The 20554-nt window shown below is 40.1% G+C and overlaps 1 protein-coding gene across 1 annotated transcript in view; it reads left to right on the top strand.

Moving 5' to 3' along the window:
- Positions 1-2845: 2845 nt before the first annotated feature.
- The window catches only part of tsc22d3 (TSC22 domain family, member 3), a 34043-nt gene continuing 16334 nt past the window's right edge, over positions 2846-20554 (top strand). Inside the window, exon 1 of the mRNA XM_087850353.1 lies at positions 2846-3660. Coding sequence (XP_087706479.1) covers positions 3320-3660 — 341 coding nt within the window. The 5' untranslated portion in view covers positions 2846-3319. The remainder of the gene's footprint in view (positions 3661-20554) is intronic.

Raw genomic sequence — 20554 nt, 5'->3', positions numbered from 1 at the left:
TTAAGTTCTTTATCCACCAGTTAGCAAAAATTAGCAGACTAAGCCTATTTAGCATCCCAGTAAGAAAATTAAGCAACATTGGTAATGTTGTTCATTCAATTTTATTTCTGCCACATAATCAATACTATATTTATAAAAATTAAAATCCAATGTGGCGTTGTTACATGTTTGAATAGCTATTTAAGCGGCTTAGCTTCATTCACTCCTGTTTCAAGTGAACCAGCTAATGATCATACTCAAAAAATAATTGCATCCAGTTTCACTATGCTGGGTTGGAATTGATCAGACTCCCAGCACACTGGCTTTGTGCATATGTGGAAGCTGATAAGGTAAGACGATTCTCTCACAATTTATTTATGCTAACCTCAAAAGTCTGCCAACCTGTTAACTGAAAAATAAATATCATGGGTTGCTGGTCAGTTGTCTGACCCATAACCTTACTTAACACCAAGATTTGTCCAAACAGAACACACAACATTTGAACATATAAACTTTAGAGCTGCAAGTATGTATTATTGTTACCTAGGGTAAGGCTAGGCTAGCGGTTACCCAATTCCCATTTATGCTAAGCTAAACTAACAGAATTTTGGTTCTTGAAGGAAATATGTACTTTTCCTACATTTTATTTTAAAAGTTTTCATATATGTTTCTTTCTTGTTTCTAAATTCCCATTGTAGCTTTTTAAAAATATATATATATATATATATATATATATATATATAACCCCTGTTTGTACTTCTTTTTCTAATTTTAGTGGTTTATATACATTTTCATAGTATAACAATTTTGAGCCTTGAATTAGTTTGCTGGATACTTAAACATCTACACTCAGTGAACATCTTTTTATGAGCACCTTGCTAATACTGGGTTGGACTCTTTTGCCTTCAGAGCTTAGCTCTTCATGGCATAGATTCAACAAGGTGCCTAAAACGTGTGGAGGCCAAGTTAATACAGTGACGTCACTGTTTTATTCAAGAAAATAATTTGAATTTTGTGACATAGTTCATAATCCTGCTTATGCGCCCATCAGAACATGGGTACACTTTATCATGGGATGGACAGTATGGCCACTTTCCTCTGACCTCTCACACCAGCGAGGCCTAGAGAAGTTCCACACGTTGGATAGTTTCTGAAAGGAGTTTCTGAAATACGCAGAAAACCCATTTTGAACCAATAACCATGTCACCTTATAACTCCCATATCACCTTGCTTTCTCATTCTGATGCTTGGTTTAAACTTCAGCAGATCATGACCATGTCTACATACCTACCTGTTGTTGTTGCCATGTGATCAGCTGATTATTCCATTTTATTGAGCAGTAAGACTGGTCAATCGAACAAAGTGGACATGCAATTAGTGTAGAAGATTAACATGAGAGTTTGATACAGTGCCTATGAATAGATAATAAACTATGGCTGCAGCTGAAGTCATAAACTCAAAACCCAGGCTTAGATTATATCATATAATCGAATGGTGTAATTCTGTAATTGTATCATGAATAGTATAATTTATAAAATTCTTTCAGAAAGGTATTCCAGTTAATGTCAGTTAAAATCATTGCCGACCAAAACAATCACGGACTATACTATAGATCTCCACTAGATGGGAGTCTCTACCCACATCAGTTTTCAAACCCAGCGTTTCCTCCACCCAAACAGTAGCAACCCCTCTGCCTGAGGACATCATTACACACTCAATAAAGCAATAGTCAGTCATTTTCTCTGCTTAATTGATCCCTCTGCTACCCAACAATAGGTGCTCTGACATTTTTTAGTGTAGCTGAAATGTCTGCATGCCTCAGAGTAAATGCATTTTTTATAATTATCTTTGTTGTTGTGCTCTTGTGTGACTAGCCATCTGTAGACAACATGCAGTGCGCTTGTTGGTCAGCATCTGAGGTCAGAGCCTCAGCAGTACCATCTTCCCAGAGCGTCTGTTTTGGTCGTAACGACATTGCCCTGGTATTTACCAGGAATTGTGAAACATTAATCAGGTGGACGAACACAGCACACGCTTTCTCAATCCAAAGCTGTTTGGGAAACAGATCTGGAAAATGACAAAATGCTATTTAAACATCGGGAGGCCCGATAAGATAATGTTTTTGTTCACTTTGCAAGAAAAAACTCCAACGCAGCATGCATTTTGTATTTCATGTGATTTGTTTTTTTTTGTTGTTTTTTATAGTGCATTTATATTCTGGCTTCCATTAGTTTTCACGCTGACCGATGTTGCATAAGGCAGTTCACACAGGGCAGAAGTGAGTCACATCCAAACAACACATACAATGAATAACATATAGACAACATATACACATTTTGAAGTCACACTTTTACTGAGTAATTTGCAGTTTCTAATTTTTGCTCTGTCTTTATTTGGACTGAGGCCTCTCGGCCTTATTTTTGTGTGTTCTCCACAAGGAAGTCCTGAAATTTATAGTGGATAAAAGCTAATAAACACAGCACAATCAATGACGCATGTGTAACACAGTTTTAGCAATTCAATGTCAATGTCTTCTCACATGTTATCATTGCTCTGTGTGTCTTCCTGCAGCCTCTCTCACTCAGCCACTCCTTCGGCTGTCATAATGGCAGGGTGGAGCTGCTGAAACTGCACATGTCTCAAGCATGCTCTGCGGTGTCACCCCTCTCTGTTTCCCTTTCTTACTGTTGGTGCACGCATGGCTAAACCGAACGAGAAAAGAGGAGGGCCCAATAAATCACCAGCAATGCTTTTTACCAATCACAGGCTTTTCCCCACCCTGTTTGCCTTCATCGCTCCCTCCCTTCCTCCATGCTCCCTCCCTCCCTTCGTACTCCCTCCCTCTGTCTCTAAGCACGCCAACCACAGAAAAAAAAAGTCCAGAGAAAAAACTGATAAGCAGCTTCTGGGTTTTGCTTTCAAGCGGACTCCTGCTGAACTGGTGTGAGTGAGTGTGTATGTGTGTGTGGTGCGTTCACTCTTTTTCCTGCCACAGTAGCAACACATTGCAGCAGCGTCGGCCCCGAACAAAAGGCTAAATGCAGCAGAGCCACAGGAGGGGAACTCAGAGATAGAAGCAGGCAGAGTGGCCCAGCGTGAGTGCACTTCTCAGGGAGCAGCTCAACCTGCCATTTAGCCCTTCTGGCCCTGCAGTGGAGACAGGACGGTACACTAGACTGACCCAGGCTACCTGCCAGTGTCTCTGTCAGAGCTAAGGAACACACCCCTGTTGTGTCTTTCACTTTGTCTACTATTTATAAAGCTCAGTCTCTGTCATTTTCTGCTGAAACGTCTGCACCTGCCCTGGGCGACCTTCCTCTTCATCCAGCTGCACTCCAAGATGTCAGATGACAACTGCCTCTCGCCCATCGGCCTGGACTGTTGCAGTTGCTGTCTGGACCTGGCCAATGGCTGTGATGAATCCATATCCAGCAGCCCAGCTCAGGGCCTTTCTACTACAGGAGGCCTGCCAGCAAGCCCCACAAGCCCCACTGTAAATCACTTCCGCCAGCTCCGCAACCAGCTGATGTACCAGAACCTGAACACGGACAAACTGAACAACATCATGAGACAGGACTCCCTGGAGTCGGTTGTGAGAGACCCCTGTTTCCTGCTCAATGAGGGGATCTGCAACAGCAACATTGACCAGACCATGCTGTCTATATTGCTCTTCTTTCACAGGTAAGCTTGGCTATCAGACAGGTACATTCTTATCTGGTTACTTCAAAGATCTTTCCTTTGAACTTAAGAATATTTTCATTTCTTTACCTCACTTAAGGCGCATTCAATACAAAGTCGCGATTTCACCTGTTGATCTGCATATTAAATCAAGTGAATCAAATGAAACACATTTAGAGTAATCAAACGAGGTGGTAAATGTAGTGTAATCAGGTTTCTTGGGTCTTCTACATGTTTACAGTAATAGATTACTTACTGGAATGGGTGTATTTAAATGACATAACTGGGACAATAATATGTGCACGTTCTCTTCAGCTTTAACACAGCGATGTTAAGGACTGAGGACAATTATTATTCATAGGGCATAACTCTTATAAAGAAGTCTTGCAAGATTCATCACAATGGAAAAAAGCTTTCAACTTCAAAACAACTCAATACTGTGTGGAGGGGAAAAAAGCCAGAGAAAAAAGGTAAACAAAATGTAATCTAAAAAGAATGCCTCGCAAATACACAAGGTTATTCTAAAACAGCAGTTTGTTGTCATATTGATTCAATTAAAATGATCTTTTATTGCTAGAGGTCAATTAAAACTGGCCTGGCTCCTACACTGTCTCTGCCAAATAGTGTTTATAAAACAGCATTTGGCAGCTCACGCCGCACTGTTTGCAAGGAAGAGAATGTCCTGCTACAATGTTGCTGCCAGTTGGATGGTTTGTTTGGCAGCTACTGTCAAATGACTTCAGCCTCAAATTAACAGATACCATCTTTCCAGTTAGCTACAGTTTTGCTGTTGCGGAAATACTGAACCCGAGCCAGCCATATGTGATTAAATACGGTGTATCTGAGTGTCTGATACGTAAAATGTGTAGATCTATGGGGATTACCAGTGAAAGCTAAAAGAATATGAACGTGTTAGCACTTTAAGAGGCGCCATTGATGTTCACCAAGTTATGTGAGCTATGTGTTTGTGGCGTATATGTCAGATGGGATCTTGATAAAGGTTGGTTCCACTTGTGAGAGTTCCTGTACTTTCTTGAAGTCACTCTTGCAGACTTTTACTTTTTAAAAACTTGCGAAAAATGCTTTCTTGTTTGGTTTTTTTAAACAACAATTATATTAAAAACAAAACAAAACAAACAAAGTTCCATTAAAACTGGAATTTTTGCAATTTAATAGAAGAAAAGAAGACAGAAATTGTTGCAGGTTCAACTTTCAAACTAAATACGTGCGGTAGAACTTTAAATGAAAATAAACCAATTGGTTTCATTTAAATGGGAAACACAAAAACTGGCATTTTGACTATATATGTAATATGACGGTCCTAATTAAGGTTGGCTGGAGTGAACACATTCAAGGCAATTATTGTTACGTATGCGATTACTTGTAGGTTTTATCTTATCAATAAAGTGTTCTGGCCAAGAAGCATTATCAGTACTTTATCAAATTTATCCAGAAGCTGGACCGGCACACAGTATCGAAAATAAGCCTGTCTTTTTCTTTCTTTCTTGTATGCTGGAAGGCAGTTCTTGTCCAGTGATGATTACAGTACAGACTGGGAGTTCAAAACAAGTTAAACCATTCACTGTACACTGCAGGTGACCTGATAGCAGTGACGATTAGACATTTACAAGAAATATACAGATTTTGTAGTTGTTGGCTCTAAAAAATATATAAACGGTAAGGCTGTGTCATGTAATATGAAGTGATTATGCAGCAGAGCAGAAGGTCTTGAGTCACCCTCATTTCTTTGTATCTTGCTTCCAAGGAGCCAGGCTTTGTTGTAATATTATTAAACTGGTCTTGAGTAACAGTTCTCGAGGCTTTCTGAAGGTGTTTCAAAACGTTTCTCTGGAAATCGACTACTTTTTCGCTTATTTTCAGTAAAGTCTTTATACGTGGCCATTTTAAGCAATTTTTTCCCCATCTTGTTTGTTAAACCATTTAGCGCGAATCATGAGCTATGAATCATCAGCATAAAAAAGGGATCTCAAGGGATGAATCAGTGTTGTGTCTGTACATAACAGACAACTTAGAAAAGGAACTATTTTTAAAATGGATCTTTAGGCACTTCGTTACTGTCGGCCTGTTGCAAGAACAGACAATTTGTGGCCTTTTTTTAAAGTGATGAAAAATAGGGGATCATCTTTACGGAGAACAGAAAGCTTTGAATGGCCTTTAAAAGTATTCCTGAATAAAGAAATTGAAGAATAAAAGTAGCCACAGCAAATATTCACGTTTGTTAGAATTGTGCAAACTGTGTCTGCCTTTTGCACTGAACTAGCATGTGTAGCAAATATAAACTATTTTGCAAATGTCCACTACGTCCGCTTTGTTTTTAATAACCACTGTGTAAATGCTTATTAATTCTGACACCTTTTTAGGAGACTCTGCTCCTGCTCTCTTTCTGTGGGACTTCTTTATTTATGAGAGCGAGGGTGTGCCATTATGATAGATGGAGACACACTGGTTTACACACCGGAGTACAGCCACACATGACAGCATTTCTAAATTAGTGTGTGTTTATTCTATATTATACTTTAAACATTGCCTTAGAATACACTGATAGGTCAGATGAATTATGATTTGAAGCATTCATTGTTTAAGGTATCGCACCTGGAATAATGCCTGCTGGCAGAGGTTTGTTAAAGGTGTTACACAGGCACGAGTTTTTTCTGGCTTCGTGTGACAGACTGATACAAAAAGCAACACTTTCACAGTTATACAACTTATTAGAATAACATAACATAAGTGCTGTTATTTATAGAGCATTGCAGTATTGGAATCTGCTTATCTGTTTAGTTGTCTACACTTCAGATAAAGATCAACGATTTCTTTTAAGAGAAGATGACTGAATTACAGGCGGCACTGACTTTCCCTGGTGTGGGGTAAATGTAAGTGCCAACGTTTTTGACATATTTTGGCTGTGAGACAAACTGTTCACCTGTGCCATTTGCTAGAACAACCATATGTCTGCCTGTGCCAGCTGAACTGTTTGTCTGACAAACCCTCTTTGGCCTGAACACTTTGTTCCCGAACCCTTCCCTTCTCAAGAGAGAACCACAGACATGGATCATGTGGCTTTCATAGACTTTCCTCGCAGGATTAAAACAGTGATTTCAAACCTTCGCAGGTTTTTTCATGCTCAAAAGGAAATAAGCAGTGATTCATTCGTACATGTACTTGCTGAGCTGAGGTTTGCAGAAGTTCATGCATTTTTTCAAGTATTCGCTTTGGGAAGGACTGGTGTCTGATTAAAGCCTGGCTCGAGTTTAGACGGTGACCTCACACTGGGTGGTCATTCTGCCCAGCAGCTATCATTCTCATTTGTCACTTGTTAACAGAATAAAATGTTCAGCATGGCCCGTGGAAGCACGACAGGACATCTCTTGGAGGCGACAGAAGACGTGTTATGTAAATGATTTAAGGGTTACGGAAATGTCCCGAGAGGAGAATTTTAAGTCACAAGTCTTATTTGGTGTTTGAGGAAGAGCCAGAAAGCCCCAAGGGGGGTGGGGTGGATCTGTGATATCCACAGGATAAAATGAGAGGAAATGCGCTGATTTATTTTAAGGCTTAGTGGGCTACAGTTGGCTGGAACGAGAAAGGCACTGTCGCACACCTTCAGCACTGCCAGTCAGTCGGTATTTAGCAGCTATTAAAAACCACTTGCCAGGGTGAAGGGGGGTGAAGAGCCTGCAGTGATGATACAAACGTTTATCGTAGGACATCAGGTCTGTGACTAGTCAGCTGTTAAGCCGTCAAAACAAGAGGGGGAGGTGAAAAGGGGGGAAAAAAATGTGCACAGGGAAAAAAATAGCAGGACAAAAGACTCACAGAGTGTCAGATAATTGATTGTGGCCAAAGTACGGGGCTGAAGGAGGGGCCGGATTTGAAGACGCAGACTATGAAGTGCTTTTATTAGGCAGAGCAAAGTTAGGCTGACTTTCTCAAGCCTTTTAGCTTTAAGGAGCAAAAACTTCTTGGAATCAAGGAGGTGCGTGACTGTGTAGGGATGGGACATTCTTCATCTTCTTGTTCATGCCTGTTGACTGAAAAAAAGAGAAGACTTTTCCAATCTGGTTGGAAAACACTGTGATTGCAGAGTTGTAGGACAGAGTTGTAGGTGAGGTTCACAGCTTGTACATAAAAAGGCAGGAAGATAAGATTGTGACCTCTGTCCGAGTTTGACTCTCTGCTCTCGCTTTTCTGTTTATCCTTGAGACATCCTGTTGCCCTGAATACTTAGACCTTGTTATAAGTTTCTGACTTTGGCCTAAGAAGACACTGGCAGTTGGCTTAAGTCCAGTTGACTGCTGAACCTAACCTAGCCCTCCTACAATGTGGAGTGGAGACGGCATCCAGCTGTGTCTGACACCCTGCTGATCATGAAAGCTCCAGTCTGTGACTCACATACAAACCACAAAGTAGCTTTGCTACAAGAACTTTCTTCTTTTTGATTTCAGACTTCTAAGATTTAATAACCTCAAAACCAAGGCATGCATGGAGAGGCTTCTGCAGCCAAATAAAGGGTCCCATCACAGTCTGTAAAATTGCTGTTTTTCTACACAACACTGGATCGATTCTTATACATTTCAGCAGAATATGAAAATACATTTGCATTCATTTTAACTCCAAAACTGCATTTCTTCTCAGTGGTTGTTTAGTCTTGCAAGGAAAACAATATGCACTGGGACCATGCTCTGTTTTTATTGTGCTTCTTTAAAGACACGATTGAAATGTGATGTTTATGTCAGATCCATGACATACACATACATGACACAATAACTGTATAGACACAACATAGGGAGGTGGGAGGAGAGGATGAGGTGCTGAATAACATTTAAACATCAAGACAAGTCAAATTATTTAATACATTTTCATCTGCAGGCTTTACAATAAAAGGATACCTTCTTATTGTAAACCCTGTGTGTTTACATTTGTTCTGTAGATAATATTGTGGTGATGTAGAACCACACAGCTGAGTTAGCAATGTTGAGGATGTAGAATGGGGTAAAGAAAAAAAAGCGTTTCTTCTCTTTTCTCTGTGGTGGTGTAGATAGTGCCATTTACCAGTTCACTATTATATGGGGGAAATTTAGAACCTAGAACACGTGTTTGTCTTATAAACACTTACAAGCTGCAACAGGCCTCATGATCAGAGTGAAACAAGCTGCTGTAACAGTATTTAAAATCTAATTCTACATTTCTTTCACTGCTACAGAGAAATCCCATGAAGGTGTAGTAGACAGATAGATATGAAGTGTGTAAGGATTCATTGCTCCTTTGCTGGAGATAACTGTCCCTGTATTGCCCACATTAAAGATTTGGTCATGACATTTGAAAAAAATCTAAATCTAGTTTTTTTTTTTTGTATTTTTGCAACAAACCAAAAGTCTCACCAATCACCAATCAAATCTCGAGCGAATGCAGGCTACAGAAGTGATGGCAGGGAGAGCTAAAGGAAGAGAAAGAGTCTGAAGTAGGTTGTCAGACAGGCATCTGGGACTAAGACAAAACATGGTTAGCTAAGAATAGCAGTGCTGTTGACATTTAGTGGATGTAAGATATAGGCAGAGTGCAGCTGTCGTAGGAGAGGCAACGCTGTTTTTCTATAGCTACAGGAAGTTATTAATAATTGAACGAAGTAAAGGGAACTTTAAAGAAAACATGAGCAGTCTTTGTTTTACTATCGTTTTATGGGTTTCCTCTATAACATAGACTTTGACCACTTGTGTATTGGAAGCAAAAAAGCAATTCTGGGAACATAAGGTGAAGATAGAATATTGGAAACCAGCAGATTTTCTCACACACATTGGTATAGATTTGTCATGTATAAACCTGTGATTTATTTACTGAGGGACCAGGTTAGAGAGAAATGGACAATAATGGCTTTATAATGTACTTCTCGACCTACCACCTTACTGTGTTGTTACTACATGAATAGGCTGCCTTGGGTACTCTGCCAGAGAACGTCTGGAACCATCACTGAATGGTTTGTTTGCAAGTGTTTGTGCGTGTCTGCCCATATAAAATACATGACAATGCTCTATTACTGGACTAATCTGTCTGTTGTATTAAAAATGATAACAAAGTTGCTAATCCTTGTGAAGACTGCACACAGTGAAGTGTGCATGCAATTCCCAAAATAGGCAGGCATACACACACACACGCGCGCACGCTATAAATTCCATCATTGCCAACACTTTCAGCAGACAGAGATCAGTGTTTGTTAACTCAGAAATCCACAGACACACCCTGCACCACAGGTTGATGCAACCTTTGCTGCGCGGGCCTTTCTTTACCAACACTGCTGTGGTTTCATCTTCAGTTGTCCTTAGCAACAATACAAACATAGGATGTGCATCAGATGTTTGTTATGATATCTTTCTGTTCATTGACTTTTGCTTGCTGCAAAAGCTTCTCCTAATGCAAAGAAGCTGGAGACTGATAATGGACTAAATAAAAGGCGTTTAGTTTTTGTGTGAATAAATATGCTTCCTGTCAGTGAGGGATTCTGAAGACTTTTTAACATTTGGCAAACAGGTGTCCTGAGGCTGCTGTCTAACTGATTGCTTCAGATTTTCCACAGAACTGAGACACAAGGCACTCTAACAACACAAACACACCCACACATAAGCGCCCTGGCAATGGAGGGCGCAAAGGTGACCCATAGCATTATCCACGTGCAGAATGCCGCACACTGAGATGACCCATAGCATTATGCTGCTGGGTGACACATCACCACAGCAAAATCCAGCTAAGCTTCTTTGTCCTGTCTGTCACCGAGTGTAGATACAACATGTACCAGATATTGGATTAGAAATAAGTAACGCCTGCTGTCATCTGAGACAGATCAGATCAAGATCAGTGACTAAAAAACGGTCTAAAAAGGAACTGTGTCTATTAATTTTAGAAATCAACTATACTGAGCAAGTTTCAAGTCTGCGTCAGGCTCTGAGGATTCTGATGTAACACAAATGAAAAGAATGAAAAAGCAATTTTAAAAGGACAGCGCAAGCTTCATTAGTTATGAAATGCCTGTCAGTGATGTAAGCTGTAACCAGATGTGATTTACTGTGTAAAACCACTGGAATTGTTCTTTGACTTGCTTAGATCATGATCGCAGTGATGTTGCAGTTATAAATCACCAACTATCCAATGTCCAAGGACCAAATATATAGACAGTGTTTTGTTTTCATTTAAAAAAATATGTGTAATTAGCCAGGAAGCTTAGCATCGCCACATTAATATGATTTAAAAACATATTCCTAGGTATTTTAGGGAAGACAGAGAGGAACCACAGGAATCGCTGTCCTTTCATAGTGACTAATAACAGGAAGAATTTAAAAACAGTACCACCCATCCATTAAAGTTGTTTCTTCAATCATTCTTGAGTTTGTGCAGCTGTCTTTGTTGATGCCTGTTTTATTTGATGCGTCTCTTCCCTCTTTATTCTTGTTTATTCCCTCTGTCATTTTCTTCACTCTTTCATTCCTCAGCTTAGTTATTCCAGATAGCAGTTATAGGAATTACATAAGTGTGCCGGAAGATGGGTGGGGTATGTGTGGAGTGACCATGGCTTGCGCTCCGTGCCTTATCTGTTTGGACCATGACTATGGCGCCTAATTAGATAATAAGGAAGCCTGTCAACACTTGCCATCACACACTCACTCACACACAAAAGGCTCTGCACTTAAGTGTGAGTCACAGTATCGCAGACAGTCAATATAATAATTATACAATTTAAGTAGACATTTAACTGTAATATATGGTAAATGGCCTGCATTTGTGTAGCGCTTTTCTAGTCCCTAAGGACCCCAAAGCGCTTCACACTACATTCAGTCATTCACCCATTCACACACACATTCACACACTGGCGATGGCAAGCTACATTGTAGCCACAGCTGCCTGTATAATGATTGATAGCCAGGGTGCACTGTGATTCAAAAACATCTTTTGGTACAGCGAGTTAGTAAAGGAACAGAATATAGATATTAGCAGTGTAATGTAGATAAAGGGAAGCTGAAATGAAGGCGTTGGTAGAGTTGTGCTCTCCACACCATTCAGGCTGAGCGAAACAAGCTGCTGGCTGAGGGGTGGTAAAATTTTCATTCTGCCCTATTTTCATTAGCATGGGAATCCCAGTCTCTTTCTAATCTCCGCATGAAAAGTGAGACTGTGGGAACCCACCCTGCTTCTGAGGGCCAAGTTTAAGATTGAAAGAAAGATCAGTAGAAACAAAAGGTTTGTCTGAAATTCAAGGGGAACTTGCAGTTTTGCTGTCCTCTGTATTATATGTCTGTGTGTGCGTGTGTGTGTGTGTGTGTGTGTGTGTGTGTGTGTAAAAGGCAAAAGAACATCTTTATGCATCCAAATTGAAAAAAAAATTGGCCTTTGTAAGTTCTCGTGAAATTTCACATTTTTCACATTTTTCACATTTTGGTCTGGAAAAGTTAGAAGGTGTGTAATACGCTGGCTTTAATTGGGATTCATTCAAATGTTAAATCGATTGGTTTCTCCATGCATAGCTGTTTATCTTACATGTTTGTATCTAACACTGACGCAGTGTGGGATACCACAACAGTTGGTTACACAATGCAGCCCAACAGTGCTTTTGTGGAGTGGGTCTGAGCCAGGTTCATCACTGTCTTATCTTATTTTCTCTGGGTACTGTTCACATGCTGGTTGAGTACATGATGTTCCCTGACTGCTTTCACACACACACACACACACACACACACACACACACACACACACACACACACACACACACACACACACACACACACACACACAGATACATATAGTCACAATTGCACAGAAAAAAGACTGAAAAACAGTAAAATTAAGAATCACCTAAGACCTCACCTTTTCTGACCTTGAAGGAGACACAACTGTGTACAGCCTAACAAAAACACACACGCACACCCCTAGACACACACTTGCACAAGCCTTTTAAAATGTCTTTAAGCCTGCAAGGCATGGAGGTAGCATCAAACAAAGTTAAACAAGGGTGTTGCCACAGCCCAATGCTGAGAACTGTTCTTAAAGACTCTAGGAAAACAGTTTCTTCTCTGAACCTCAGCAGGTCGTAAAGCCCTTCCTTCCAGGACGCAGGAAAGGTTAGAGCACCAAGACCAATCACATGTTCTATTTTTGAAGTAACTGGACATTGGGAGTTTGGCAACAGATGGTGTTTTCCTTTTCTGACTACACTTTGGTGCTCTCTAGTAAACATTTTTGAGTCCTCGGGGTGGAGGTGTAATTTAAAATCCCTGCATTTCCCCAACATTTCTCTCCCTGTCATGAAAATGGAAAAACAGCAGCGTCTGTGTTATGAAGAAGCATGAAAGAAACTCATTTTGGTCAAAGAACTTACGGCAAACAGTTATGCAACACAAAGTTGAGTAATTATTATGTTGTTTTGCACATTAAATTTTTTTTAATTGAATATATGTGTGAAATTGGTTTATATGAGCATCTCCAACATCTGCTACCCATCACACCTGGGTAGCAGATGTTTAATTAATGCTTTATAAAGTATTTCCATAATTTTGAGTACATCACCACAACGGCTTTTACCTTATATGTTGGAGCTCATGTCTTACTATAATTGCATTATTAATTTGAGTCCTGGGCAGCGTGGTGGTTGGCACATCACCTCACACCAAGAAGGTCCTGGGTTTGATTACACTGGCTGGCTGGGGCCCTCCCTGTGTCTGTTTGGGTATTCTCCAGGTACTCTGGCTTTCTCCCACAGTCCAAACACATCCACATTAAGTTAACTGGTGACTCCAAATTGGCTGTAGGTGTGTGAGTGGTTGGCTGTCTCTCTGTGTTAGCTGATATTAGCGCCAGCCCTCCATGACCCTGAATTTGATAAGGAGAAGAAAATAGAAAAATGGAAATTGAATCTTTGCATGGCAATGAGATGATAATAAAAAAAAGCCCTGGACACTTCATATAGCTGTCTACAGCTATCAAGATAGAAACTGAATGGTGGGCAACATGCACCTGAAGTAGTGCAATATATTTGCATTCAAGTAATTCAATTCTATAAATGAACCAGAAACAAAAACATACAGTGGCAGAAAATTCAATTTAATGTAACTGAAACTGATTAAAGTTTAAAGCATACATTCTTAAAACAATGCTGGTGAATTTACATGAAACATCAACTCTGACTCTAATATAATAAATATGGTTTCCTGTTTGTACTGGTGCCTCAGAATTCCCAAAGACTCTTTGACTTCAGGGCTTTTTACATAAGTGAACACGGGCTTTGTGAAAAAGGAAAATCGAGTGGGCAAAAGAAACAAGGAAGCCTGAAGTGAAAAATAGAATTAACCAAACTGGCAAAGAAAAATGATGCAGTGGAAACTTTGTAAAGTACCATTTTTTTCTCTGTGGTGACAGCACACAGTGACTCACAGCCTATGACAAAACAAAGCTGATGAAGTACAACCCAGCCGTGGCTTTTGAAATCTAGTCACTTCTCTTCACTATAACTTTGACTGGGGAAAAAAGAAAGTTATGCTGCACTGAGGATTAGTTTGGGCCTTCTGAAAGACAACGTTGGTGGAATAAAAAGAAAAAAAAGGTGGACCTGTTCTGCCAAGCACTTTCTCTCTCTCTCTTGATGTGCCTTGCTGGCAGTCAAGAGGCTGTGAGTGAGCAAAAAGAAAAAATGAACACATGTGCCAAGTTTCAGTAAGTCTGTGATTGTTGCTGGCTGCTCCCCAGCAGAGGGAGAAAGAGAAGGAAGCGAGAGAGAGAAAGACTGAGAGTGAGTCCCAAATGAGCTACAGTAACAAGATGCATCCTGTCCAAGACCTCTTTTCTTTTTCTTTGTGCCACGGTGCTTTAAATGAGGCAGTTGTAACACAAGAGCAGTTTGGACCGGTTGTATCTAACTTAGCCCTGTTCCTCCTTCCCCTGTCATATTACTGTGCCATCACAAGGGGCATTTAGCACCAGTGACATTAAATGAACTTTTTCTGCATTCCTTCCAGTATGGAGTCATGGAGACCAGTAGGTCACAGACTCATCATTATGCTTGCATGCTGTGTTGTTTACACAATCTGGGATTAGGCTAAACAGCACATGTACATGTTTTCAGCTGTTTTCTGGAAAACATGTACTGTAGCTGTCTCGTAAGCAGAGCGATAGAACCCTGACTGAAGAAAAACAGTGTGGGACTCGAAGGAACGTTAATGAATGAAAGAGTTTGTCCTCTCTACCCTTTCTTCATCTGGCCCTTGCAATTATCTCTCATTTTCATGTGCTAGTGCACGCCACACACACACTCAGATTCCATCCAGACTGCCATCCGTATCCCTGACGCAAGTCTTTCAGGGGCCTGCAGTGTGTACAAAGACTTATTTATTTCCATCCAGAATGCAAGGTGTCATATCAGGGGAAGTGGAACCTGCACCGTATTTGATGGAGAGAGAAAAACTTAAGGTCACGACCTTACTTGTGAGCCTACGGCGTGGAAGTTGGTGAGGGTCAGGAGGTTTTCTTGCGTGAAAATCAATGTTCTTTGCTGTGAAAATGCTTGAGCCAAACAGGAAAACTGACGGTTTGCTCAATCTTCCTTCTCACGTGTCAAGTCACAGCCGTGTGTTAAGCAAAGCAAGTCTAAAAGGGTCCAGTGCACACACACACAAGTCCAGTTGCATTTGCAGACGTGGATAACCGGAGGAAGTGAAAGCAGCAGCAGCAAAACCCTTGTCTAAACCTTAGCAGGCATCAGTTACAACATGTATGCACTCATGAAGTGATGCATAGCATGAAATGCAGGGTTCCGAAATGGCACCAGGACTGTTCAGCAACTGTGCTCCAAAAAGGCACACAGACATCCCAGCAACCCTCTGATAACCTCTGATGAGGCTAAAGACTAAAGGATCTTGTGTATCCTTTGTTGTATTTTCCAACTGACTGCGTAGAATAAACATCAGCTGACATTAAAATGAAGAAAATCAGCAATTTCAACTGAGCGTGACTCAGTGGCCTGCCTGAATAATTGTTATACATATATCTAATATATACTGCAGGAGTTGGTTAGGAATGATAGTGTCGTGTGTCTTTTTCCATCTCTCACTTCCACACGTTTGCTCAGTCTGACCTTCATGTTTTTATTGATCCATAATCCTTGGCTTGCTTAGCATAGTCTAGCATTTACTTTGCTGCTGGGTACTCACATGCCAGTTCATAGCAGGGACACCATATACATACAAGAAGCTCTTACGAGTCTTTCATTTTTCCGTTGGATGTTTTTTTAGAACTCCTGGTTTAAGTATACCTTTAAAAATAGCTGTTAAATGGAAGCTGTGAGATTTAGTGTGAGCATATTACTATAATACAGCAAATATATTGTGTTGCCTGCAAAATCCTCCTACATGATTAGTAGTTGAGCTACCAAACTGGCACAAAGGTCCCTTAGTCCCCTGGCAGTTCACATCTATATTATATATCATGATGCCATCATGTTGCCTAGCAATCACCTTCCATTGAACTAAAATTAACAATTTGTAGCATTCATGCACCTGCAGCACCTACAAAAATATCATTTTAATTTAATAACAGTACCTTTGCTATGCATAATATATTATGATGTCATCATGTTACCTAGCAAAGTAAGATGCTGAACTGCAGACAGAAAAGACAGCAATGTCCTCAATTCATGTTAAGTACATATGAAGCAAATGTACAGCAAATTGTTGTTCAAACACTGTTTAAAGCACTCTTCTTTGCACATCAAGCGATTATTGGCCAAGACCATGCCCCTGCATGTATCAGAATGCCCATTATCTATAACAGCCAACAAATGAGTTATCTCATCTTGTCACCACAGTATTTTTCCATGAACTGAAAGTTAAAGTTTCGTTTTTCTTAATCACTATACTGCAGGTGGATCCCCTGAAAATTCTGCAATAAAAGAACAAACAACAGTGTGAAAATGTTGGCCAGCCCATGCGTTTTCCATCAATTTGTCACAAGAATCATCAGTTTGTAATTGATCTATTTTTTCCAGATTCATTTAGTAGTTTTAGTGAGTGGTTTCGCTGTACTTCCAGGGTTTTTTTGTTCATGAACCAATGTGCTAGCCCTCTGAAGGGAAAGGATGTTATTGTAGCTTGTATCACTGAGAAATTCAGAGATACACCCTGATAAAACACAAAGCCCCTCACTGGTATTCTTTGACAGGCAGCAAGGGGAGAACATATATATAATAAAAACAAGAACACAACTGAAAGAAAAGAAAGATACTTCCACCTATTCATATTCAAATGTGCTCTCTAGGAGGAGATATCAGATTCAGCTCAGGCAGTGCTTGTCTCTCGAGTGTTTTGTTTTTCTTGCAATATTAAGAGGCAATAATATCTAGGCCATCACACTGAAAAGAGCCTTAGTAAGCACCTCTCCCGGGGCATGTCTTTTATTTCCCTCTCAAGTTGGCATCTTAACAAGCATTTGCATTTCAGTGAAACAGTTGGGAACAAATCCACTGGTTCAAATTGGATGGTCAATAGGGAGCAAGCAATTTGAATTCCTCCCAAGTTCATCTTTTGGGAATCCTCGTTTTAAAATTTGTGTAATAAAATAGCAAACCCCAGTGCCACCACTGAATTGATTTTTGCAGTTCACTTAATTATATATTTCTCCACACTCGTCCTTTCAGTGTGAAAGCAAACTCTTACCGGTATTCATGCCCGTGGCTTAACATCTTAGTTTCATCACTTCTGTTTTCTTTTCATCGCTGCCACCGTTGAAGTCAGATTCATATTTTAAACAAGTCTCCACATTATCTGAGGCCACAGTGGTATTAACTAGATGGAAAATGGCTCGAAAAAGTGTTAGCCTGGAGTGATGGGTTAAACAGTCCACGGCACCTGTTTTCACAGACACATTGAGACGTGCAGCAGGACAGATTAAAGACTTAGATTGTTCTTATCGTCTTGATCCCGTGATAAGAGGCTAACAAGTTTTGCAAATGTATGCACTGTTACTCCTGCACATCCTACTGAATCATCATTTGTACACGGCCATACATGTCTTGTTTAGTATATCTACTTTAGGGATGCAACGATACCAATTTTTTCAAACCGATACGATACCGATACTTGGATCTGAGTACTTGCCGATACAGAGTACAAAAAATGATACTTCTACCACACACACACACAAATGCAATGAATTGGAAGACAGGTTTTATCATATTCCCTGCTGATAAAAAATAAAATCTTAATAAAAATGACCACAAAAAAATTTCAAGTGAAAAATAAGCACTTCTGTTAAATTATTGCAGAGTCTCCACATTGTAATTTTACAAAATATCACTGAACTATTGGCACTGTCTTGAGCTTTCAGAATAATAAATAAACACTTCTGTTTGGAATAAAATAAATACAAATTAGGTTTGCGAATAAATTAAACTTTTAAATTATTGCAGAGTGTCCATATTGTAAACAAACAAACAAAATAATTATTATAAAATAAATAATAAATAAAATAATAATTGGCCCCCTAGTGGCCAATCTAAAAAACTACAACAGAAATGACAAGCCACCCTCTGATTAATGAAAAAAGTTGGTATCGGTTCATGGTAACGGTTAACTTTTACGAGTATGAGTACACACACATTTTACAGTATCGGCCCCGATACCCGATACCAGTATCGGTATCGGGTATCGGGGCCGATACCAGTATCGGTATCGGTGCATCCCTAATCTACTTAATATTTGGTATTGACTATAATTTTGCACATTTACAATTTAAGGTTTACATTTGTGACAGTGTTTTCCTAGGTTGAACAACTGAGTTAAAAGTTTATTTTTTTTATCTGCCTAGACGTCATTCCTTTGTCATTTTAACGCACTTTCTCACGACAACTCTTCCAAACAAAACTAGTGCGCTCCTCTCAAGGTAACCCTGTTATTTGACAGTTTACCTAAAGAACTGGGAGTACAGCCAAAGCCTCCTATCAGAGGAAACACTGCCTAACAGTTGTGAAAGCCCTTTCCCTCTTTCTCCTCCTCTCTTCCTCATTTTTACATTTTCCTGTTTTGGTGTTTGGTAGCTTTGTGCTTTGCCTATAATAGAAAGCAAAGTCCTGTCCCCAGACGGCAGAGCGCAGACAAATAATAACTGGTGCACTGCGCTCTGATGAAAGGTGATACCCTGAGTTCTTGTCATCAGACCAGTTCCTGTGTCTGTTATGCATTTGTTTTGAGCTGAAAGGGTATAAAATATTAAAGCAGCAGAACATATTACAGCTAAGATTCTGTCGCTTCAGTTTCCTTTTTGAGCAAATCCTGCAAATGTAAATCGGTCCTTCAATTATATTTTGGATTTTTGAAGTAAATTATGACACATGCTCATTCATGTATTTTTGTGTTTCATTTCTGGGGGGTTCTAGTCTAAAAAACATCTATAGGTTGCTGAATGCTTTCACCCTTTCGGCAGATTTGCTTTATGTTTTTAACAACAGCGCGAAAGGACGTGACTGGGCGGCATCACTTGTGTGTTCACCTTTATTCAGGAACACAGGCCAGACATGGTACACTTGCAAAGTCAACACAAATATCTAAGCTCACTGAGCACAGGGCTGATGCTCTTTCACCCTAACCCCTCCCATTGTTTGTCCATATGCAGGTCACAGTTACATATACTTTATGTAATGCGCTGTCTTATCCTCTCACGGAAACACCTGTGTCAAAAAAAGGTGACTGCGTACCAGACAACACGAATATGACTAGACAGGTCAGAGACAGGATAATTATCTCAAGACGGAGTCAGGGTTAGGCCGTCCCAAATCATACCAGTCAATAGGATTTACTGCTCTGAGACTGTATGAAAGGACAGGAATAACAATAGCTGTTAGAGGAGGTGTGCAGTGCAGGCAGAGAGGAAGAAAAGAGGAGGAGCGAGACAGACACAAAGAGCCTAAAGACACAGACGGCAGGACAAAGGACTGTGCACAAGGTGGCAGACAAGACACAAAAATTACACTACTAAATTAATCACATTCTGGCAAGTTGCTTTTATATGTACATGTCTCTGAAATAACGTTTTTGGCTTGTTGAGGTGCTTTTGCATCGTAAAGGTGTGCAGATACCTCGCAGGCACCACGCCGTGCTCCCGCCATTGTGGTCAGAATGTAATTAGAGTCTTCGTGAGAACACCGCAGTCATTAAAGGAGTGTGAAGAAAACAATCAGTCACACAGGCTGGAAACCAGTGATAATGGTGTGACTGTGTGTGTGCACGGGTATGTAGGTCAGGAGTTATCATGGGAACCTGCGGAATACAGGATTTTGTTTCATTTCTGCAAATTCCTGAAACAGTTCCTCAAAAATATCATATTTGGTTTTTACTGACGCTGGTTTTCTGTTTGTCTAAAGTGTGGATTTACGTAAAGACAAAGAATGACAGGTGCTGAAAAAGGGAACACAACTCTTTACTTCTTTATGATTATTAAACTAATAACAAATGTCAGCACGATCTGATTTTGCCATTTTGAATTTTAACTATATATTTTAAATATTGCTCAGCATATTTAGATGGACGTACTGAATGTCTGTATAAATATTGTGAGATACCTAGAGGTCTTTTGAAAAGATCTTAGGACACACCTGGCTTTGTGTGCTGTAATTGTTTGCAACAACAAAGCTGAACTCAGAGCTTGCATATCGTTCCAGCAGCATGCTTTTCAGTTGTTGCATGACCGAGGCTAAAGACAGCCCTGGAACAGTATGCTTTGCTGGAATGCGGTACCTGAGTGTTTGACCTCACTCACCTCTAGCAGTCTTCCCTATGATCTGCCTCAGTTCTTTCTGAATACCTTCTGCCGCACAGAGAAATGGCATCCCTGAATTACAATGCACATGCTTTAT

Source organism: Neolamprologus brichardi, chromosome 2, assembly GCF_056152115.1.
Source record: "Neolamprologus brichardi isolate AB-2024 chromosome 2, ASM5615211v1, whole genome shotgun sequence".
In the NCBI taxonomy this organism is placed as follows: Eukaryota; Metazoa; Chordata; class Actinopteri; order Cichliformes; family Cichlidae; genus Neolamprologus; species Neolamprologus brichardi.
Note: the sequence above shows the minus strand (reverse complement) of the source record. Positions and strands in the feature narration are given on the sequence as shown.